The 7,821-nt window shown below is 33.1% G+C and overlaps 1 protein-coding gene across 1 annotated transcript; it reads right to left on the bottom strand.

Annotated features, from left to right (window-relative positions):
- Window positions 1–2,003: 2,003 nt before the first annotated feature.
- LOC120068412 (DEAD-box ATP-dependent RNA helicase 38-like) lies at window positions 2,004–5,609 on the bottom strand. Its single transcript, XM_039020172.2, has 9 exons — window positions 5,212–5,609; window positions 4,761–5,012; window positions 4,052–4,345; window positions 3,737–3,964; window positions 3,455–3,520; window positions 2,957–3,358; window positions 2,720–2,864; window positions 2,467–2,552; window positions 2,004–2,365 (listed from the first exon to the last, which is right to left on the bottom strand). The coding sequence occupies exons 2-9, from the start codon at window positions 4,998–5,000 to the stop codon at window positions 2,309–2,311; spliced, it is 1,518 nt and encodes a 505-aa protein (XP_038876100.1). The 5' UTR covers window positions 5,001–5,012; window positions 5,212–5,609; the 3' UTR covers window positions 2,004–2,308.
- Window positions 5,610–7,821: the final 2,212 nt, after the last annotated feature.

The following is a 7,821-nucleotide window of genomic DNA, read 5'->3' as shown; positions in this document are numbered from 1 at the left end:
TAATTTCAAAATTTTTATTTAGATTTAATTTTGATAATTACTATTAAATAATTTATTGATTCCAATTTTTGTATTTAAATTTAGTTTTGATAAATACTTATAAAAATTAATAAAAACCAAATATTTATTAATTTAAAAAAATTTTGTTTAGATTTATTTTGATAGTTATATTATCAATTTAAAATTAAAAATTTTATAGTGATTTTTTTTCTACGCAGAATTTTATAATGATTTTCTTTTAGTTTATATTAAATTCAAAATTTTATTATCCCTAAGTATACGATGATTTATTAAAAAATATTGAAACATTAAACAAAATCTAAATTGGGCTTTACCTAATTTTGTATATATTCTTTTCAATCTATTTATGTATCACATTTGTCTCTGATTCTCATTATAAAAAGTATATTTAAAAATAGATCAGCATTTATCTCTATTTTTTGAGTCACGAAATAAGTATTTTTAAAAAGAAAGTTACATTTGATCTCTAACTAATATTTACTTCAAATTGAATTTTTTTTAAAAAAAATTGTATTTTATCTCTAATTAATATCTACCTCATATTAAATAAAAGAAATTTTTTTTAAAAAATCTATCTAAACTATTTTATTGTAAAATAAAATAATGATTTAAAAATAAAATTTCCTCTATATATAGTTTTGTTATAGTTTTTTGAACTTGCACTCCCCGTTTTTTTTCTTATTATTTAACTTGAGTGTTTGAGATTTGAATTAAATAATTTTTTAAAAAAAATATAAGAATAGTCCCTTCTAAGTTAGAAATATATTAGGAATACATTTTTAAGGATCAGCTTTATTTTAAAGCTTTTTTTAAAAAAAAAAAAAAAAATTATAAGTGCAAATATTATTAGATTGTTTGTTCTCTTACCATCAAAGATTTAAACTAGGAGATCAAAAATTCAATTTAAAAACTTTCAAAAAAAAATATTAAAAAGCATATTAATCCAAATTTGTTTGGAGTAATATGAATCAAAATTTAAAAAAATATTTAAAAAAGATTTTCACTCTTATTTTTGACATATATATATATATATATATATATATATATTATTTTCAACATTAACACGTGCAACACACGTAATTCCTATTAGACCATAAATTCATATTTAAGTTCAAAAGTCATTTGTGTGTAAAGAATATGTTATTAATTCTCTACAACACCCGTAAAAACAGTTTACCAAATTTTATCTTTCGTATTCAATTAAAAAAATTAATAAAATCTACAAAATATTATTTTACTTTGTTTTGAAATGTCTCATATTTACTAGCTTACATTTTAAAAAATAAAATATGAACTAATAATTGTAGTGGCATCGAAGCCACTAAAAAAATTAAAAATTTATTTTAAATTCCCAAAATAATTTCCTACACCTCAAAAACATTAAACTTTGAATTTTGTTTTTAATCTCCCGTGGTTGGTGTTTGCTAGAAAAGTTCATGCATTTAAAAAACTTAGTAAAATCCAAGAAGAAAACACTACTCAGTCCTACCTTTAATTATGGAGATTTCATGTATTTATAAAATTTTAATAAAAACCAGGAACACTACCTTTCCTCAAGAAACCAAATATTAATTTACTCGAAATTTATTTTAACAAAGAAAATAGTGAATAATTTAATTTTAATATTTTTATTCTTTTTTAAAAAAATACTAGACTTGAAATTAAAGTAGATTTAAAATTTATACAAATATATATACAAAATTAAAAAAGATATACAGATTATTCACAATAACTCAATAAACTCATTAATGACATGTGTGCTAAATCCAAATCTTTGAGACAAATACGAAATTAATCTCTCATACCTAATATCAATTCATTCAAAAATTGATATGAAAAGAGAAAATAATAATAATAATAATAATAATAATAAAAATAAAAATAAATATTAAAATTCGAACCTGAGAAGTAGAGCATAACACAAATTGTCTATTGCCTACATAAAACTAAAAAAGGAAGATAGGGAGGAAGAAATTTCCATATTGTTGGGCTCAAAATTTTTTAAGAAAAAAATCTAAATAGTAATTGATACAAATTTAATTTAATGGCCACGTTCTTTGATTTATAAGTGATGCAATAACATGGCAATCACAAGTTTATAACCATATTTTCCTTCATTCACAACATCAGTAACAGCAGATTCGAATCCACAAGAAGAAAAATTCAATCATTTCCCGCCGTTATTGTCGGAACAGGTCTGTATCAGGTTCATCACTTCGAGTTTTATTGCCTTTGGTGTGTGGTTGGCATCAATGGAAATCAGGTATGATAAACTTATTTCTATACATCAAACCAATCCGGCAGTTTTTAAGGCTGCTTGAATGTCCTCATCGGAGTCTCGAACCTGAAATTCAAATTTCAAACCGTACTGAGATAGAAATTCGATGTCCAGGCAGATCAGGAAACTAGTGGAATTCAAATGTTGTCAAACCAGAGGAATCTTACCTCTATTATTTCAGAGCCAAAATGGTTCTGAATTTTGTTCATTCGCATGATTTCTTCATCGCCACACAGCAAGTTAAACACAGCTCCTGAAGAATAACACAACAGCCATGGGTTTTCCAGTCAACAAAATAACACAACACCAAGTTTCCATGGATTCCAACTCCCTTCTCTTATTTAAACAAATAAATAGAGTCTAACCCCTATAAAGTTGCTAAGCTTCAATAATCCAGGACATGGAGAAATGGAAACTTACCCTTGCGCCCAAAACGACCTGCTCGACCAATTCTATGAAGGTACACCTCGTAGTTAGGCTCAGATAATGAGGACGATCTATATTTCGTTGCTTGTGAAGAAGATTCATATTTAAGAGGAAGATCATAATTGATAACTAGATTGACCTAAAAAAGAAACATATATTAGGGGTCTGAGAATACATCACGGGATATACTATCAAAAAACAAAAGGGAGGATGGGGAACTGATATCCATACCTGCTGCTGATCAAAGCCTCGAGCTAGAAGGTCAGTCGAAATAAGAACTTTGGTCAAACCATCCTTGAACTCCTTGATTATTTTGTCTCTAATTTCAGTCGTCAGTGCCCCTTGAATAGTAGTCACATCATAACCAAGATCAACTAGTGCCTTATGTAACATGCCAGCACTGTTTCTTGTACGCACAAATATAATTGTTTGACCCAATTTGTCTGCAAGTTCAAAAATCCTATCTTTTATGACTCGAATTTTAGCTAATTCATCTGGACATATCAACTTGTATTGCTTCACACTCTCCAAAGAGAGTTCTTCCTTCTTCACAAAAAGTTGGTTGTAGTCTTTAACAACCCTAGACACGAAGTTTTTAACATTCTCATCGAATGTAGCAGAGAACAGAAGCACCTGAAATAAAGTTTTCAACAGTAGAAAAAGGAAAAATGAGATTACTGAGATTTCATGGTTGAGATTACAAATGGTTATTAAATACTATAGACATACCTGGCAATGAGGGTTACTTCTCTCAATGTCCCTCATGATTCTCAATGAATCATCCTGAAAACCATCCTGAATAAAAAGAAAACGAAAAAAAAAAAAGGGAAAAATAACTACAATTATCCATCTTCACAATTACTCAAAATAACTATTACTCTTAACTCATCGTTAATGATACAAAAATGCACATTAAGAAACTATGTTCTTGAATAACAATTCAAGGGGAGATCACTACTTCCATGAACACAGATGCTACAATATGTGAAGTCTATATACATAATAATTTACCTCACCAAGCATATGATCAGCCTCATCAAAAACAAGAATCTTCACGCTGCCTACTCCCAACTTCCTTGACGACATCCATTTCTTTATTGTGCCAGGAGTTCCTATCACAACTTGTGCAGTGATTGGTGGACGCTTTGACATAGGTACATAGTTAGCACTGTCGGCGGGAACAGCACACTCAAAAGTTATCCCGGTGTATTTTCCCATCTTCTTAAGAACCTCAATATTCTGCAATGATAATATTAAAGAAAAATCAAGATCTAAGATAGATAAGAGCCAAAGACAATAAGTTTAACATCAGAGAAAGGTTTTTACCTGCATGGCTAACTCCCTTGTAGGACATATGCAAAACGCCTGAGGAGCCTTCAAGTTCACATCAACACGACTCAACATCCCAAGCACAAAACAGGTAGTCTTTCCAGAACCATTGTGTGCTTGAGCAATTAAATCTTTGTAAGGAGGAGTCAAGATCATAGGTAAACTTATAGCTTGGATTTTACTTGGCTTATGGAATTTCATCTCAACATACAAACCCTTCAACAACTCTTTAGAAAGATTCAGATCCTCAAAAGTACTGGCTGAAGTATATGGAGTATCACCGGTTGTCACCTACACCAAATGAAAAATAAATTAAACGAATAGCATAACAAGGAATCCCACATTGCTCTACTACCTAGCACACAAACTAAAACTTCAAAACAATTTCACCGGTTGTCAACTATCTCAAAACAGTTCTTATTTATGTAGATCGAGAATTTCAATCATGTTTCTACAATGCACGAAGAACCAAATCTTGGACTGTTGTATACAGCCAGTTCTGGATTATGTAGATCGGGAATTTCAATTGTCGCTCAGATGCACGAAGAACCAAGTCCTACAGCCAGCAGCTAAAGTTCGTTAATCCTCGCTTAAATCCTAAATGTTTCATCAATTTCATCTTTCATCACTTTTTTCCTATGTCCTTAATTAAGCCATTTGAACCTAGACTTGCTCGCACACTTGATGGAGAGAGGGAGGGACTTACCGCTGTGATGTTAGAGTCTATGGGTTCTTCAAGATTCGATTCATCTTCGATTTTAAGGGATTCCAAGTACTCGGAAGGCGCAGAGGATGAATCTCCAGTATCACCCACATCATCGTCTTCTTCATCGCCCCAAGCTCGTTTGGGCACTGGTGTAACTACAGGCGGGGCAGAACTCGAGCCGACGGTGGCGGCAGCCGACGCGTTGGTGGTGGAAGAGTCTGCAGCCGCTTGATCTGCCATCGGTGATTGGAGCTGAAAACAGAAAATAGTTGTTTATGTGTGCTGCTAGCTAGAGATGTCAACGGGGCGGGGATTCCCACGGGGATTACGCGAGGATCACGTTCCCGCCGGAAAAACTCCCCATCTTGTTTTTTTTTTTTTTTTTTTTTTTTTCTTTAAATTGGACTAAAATTAGACACCAAAAACTTCCTAATTTCAACAAAATGAATACCTTGGAGAAGATAATGCAGAGGAGAGACCCAACTCAAACTAAAAGAGAGATGGCCGGCGAGAACACTGAAACTGAGAGGGAGAGCCGGCGACGAGGAAGGAGATGGGAAGGAAGAAGCCGGCGACAGGAATGGCTGGCTGGCTGGAATCGCGGCTTGCCGGTGAAACGCTAACAATCGGAAGGAGATGGGATGGACGGCAGACCTGGGCGGCGCTCGGCGGGCGCCCGGTTTGGGAATCGGAGACTGAAGACTGGACGGACGCTGTCACTGAGCGTGGCGTGCGGTGCGGTTGGGATGAGAATCTGAGATTAGGCGGTGTGTATTTATATACTACACATAATAATATTAATAAAAATATAAATAAATAACACTATATATTATATTACTTATACAAAATGTCCGTAAACTTTGTATCCTTAAACTTATCAAATGAGTTTAAATAGATCATCACCTTGGGGTTTGGATGAAAATTTTTAGTGTTTTGTGTCACAAATACTCTGAACTTTCAAAATTTTTAAAAATACCCATAAACTTTAAAAAATAGTTCAAAAATACCTTATTTCTATATGAACAAACGGTTAATATCGTCTTAGTTCTCTGTTTTCCATCTTTTTTTTACCCATCTCTTCTTCAATACCCTTTTTTACTTTCCTTTTTTGATAACTATTTGACATTTTTTTATCTGAAAAATGATAAATAAATAAAAATGCATACTTCCTTTAAGGTAAATGAACTATGATAAGCATGAAGAGAATAATGAAAGTACAAAGAGGTTTTAAAATTTAAATGTTTAACAAAATTGTATGTTAGTAGTTAAGTGTGTGTTAATAGTCAAACAAAATTTCTTATTTGACTATTTATTGTTTAGTATATTCTACGGGAGATAATTTAGATTTTAGAATTTTGTGGGATTTTATATTTTAACTTAAAACTAAGTGTTTATTAGGAAATTTTGGCCAATCACAAATCACCATATCATTAATTAAATTGATGATTAATAAAACAATTACAAATTTACATGTGTCCTCAAATTAAAATTATAAACATGTAAATTAACAAATCAAATGATGCCACTTGTTTAAGCATTGATCAATCGAGCCATGTCAGCTTGTCCAATCAAATTATGCCACGTGGTGATTAGGCCTGAAGCTAGGTCCTTTTAGATCTGACATGAGGCCCTCAAGTATGTTTATAACGTGCGAAAGAAGGAAGGCCAATTAATGAGAAAACTTATTCTTGACCTGATGGTCTACTTCAATGTTGCCAAGATAAACGATGCGGTCATCGACGAGCAAAGTTAGATGTCCTTTATTCTAGAATCTCTTCCAAAGAGTTTCCTCAAATTTTGCAACAATGTGGTTATGAATAAAATAAAGTACACCATAATTACCTTCCTAAATGAGTTACAGCCTTATCAATCTCTTGTGAAAAATAAGGAACCGATAGAAGGAGAGGCAAATATTGCCCATTCCAAAAGTTCCATAAAGGTTCATCCTTTGGAACTAATCTGTTCCCTCATCATCTGGTTCTAAGAAGATCAAGAAGAAGAAAGAAGGGAAGGGTTAGGCTCCTGCTGCTGGGAAGGGCAAGGGCAAGGGCAAGGTGGCCGACAAGGACAAGTGCTTCCACTGCAATGTGGATGGTCATTGGAAACACAATTGCCCCAAGTACCTTGCTAAGAAGAAGAAAGAAAAAAGAACGTAAATATGATTTACTGGTTCTAGAAACTTGTTTAGTGGAAAATGACCATAATTCTTGGATACTTGATTCGGGAGCCACTAGTCATGTTTATTCTTCTTTACAGGGAATTAGTTCCTCCAGCAGCTCGAGGAGAGTAAAATGACGCTCAAGGTTAGAATGAGAGACACCATTTTAACTTGTGCAGTGGGAGCTGTGAAGTTGTTTTTTGGAAAAAGATATATATATTTTTTTTAGAAAACTTATATATAATTCCTAAAATTAAAAGGAATCTTGTATCTATTTCATGTTTATCTGAAAAAATGTATTCAATGTATTTTTCAATGAATGAAGCATTCATTATTAAAAATGGTGTACTTCACTTCACTAGGATGACCATAGATAACATGACCTCAATCCTGAGTGAGTTGGGAACTCCTACCATTGAGGGTGGTTCTTTGATTTGTATGGGTGCGAGTGGCCAGGTCGCCGATTCAAACCTATCATTTTAGGGATTCGTCTAATTTAGGAGTTGGGAACTCAGCTGCACAAGATGGAATTCACTCCTTCTCCGAGGCAGGGGTAAGTAGATAGATGTCTCCCTTAAAGGCTGATTCCGGAGCTTGAACGATGTGGCGCCACACCCTTCTCTTGGCCCGAGAGGTGTTCACACATAGTTAGACTATGTTGTATTGTTCATTAGAGGAATCAATGGTACTTAAGAAGTGAGATGTAACTACAGGGGCAAAACGGTAAATTGGCCCAGCTGTACTTACGAGCATCTATGAAGGGTCGTCGTACTCAGGATTGGTTATATCTGATGGACACATAAATCTATTTGTGGTAAGAAGAGTTCAATTATTGGTCTTTAGTGGAATGATTGACAGTTAACGGATGGTGGATCTCATGGCTAAAGAGTTTAGTCAGCTATT

The sequence above is a fragment of the Benincasa hispida genome, chromosome 12 (assembly GCF_027475165.1).
Source record: "Benincasa hispida cultivar pf3 chromosome 12, pf3_genome.v1.1, whole genome shotgun sequence".
Lineage (NCBI taxonomy): Eukaryota > Viridiplantae > Streptophyta > Magnoliopsida > Cucurbitales > Cucurbitaceae > Benincasa > Benincasa hispida.
The sequence above is the reverse complement of the archived record's forward strand: the minus strand, read 5'-3'. Positions and strand labels throughout refer to the sequence as shown.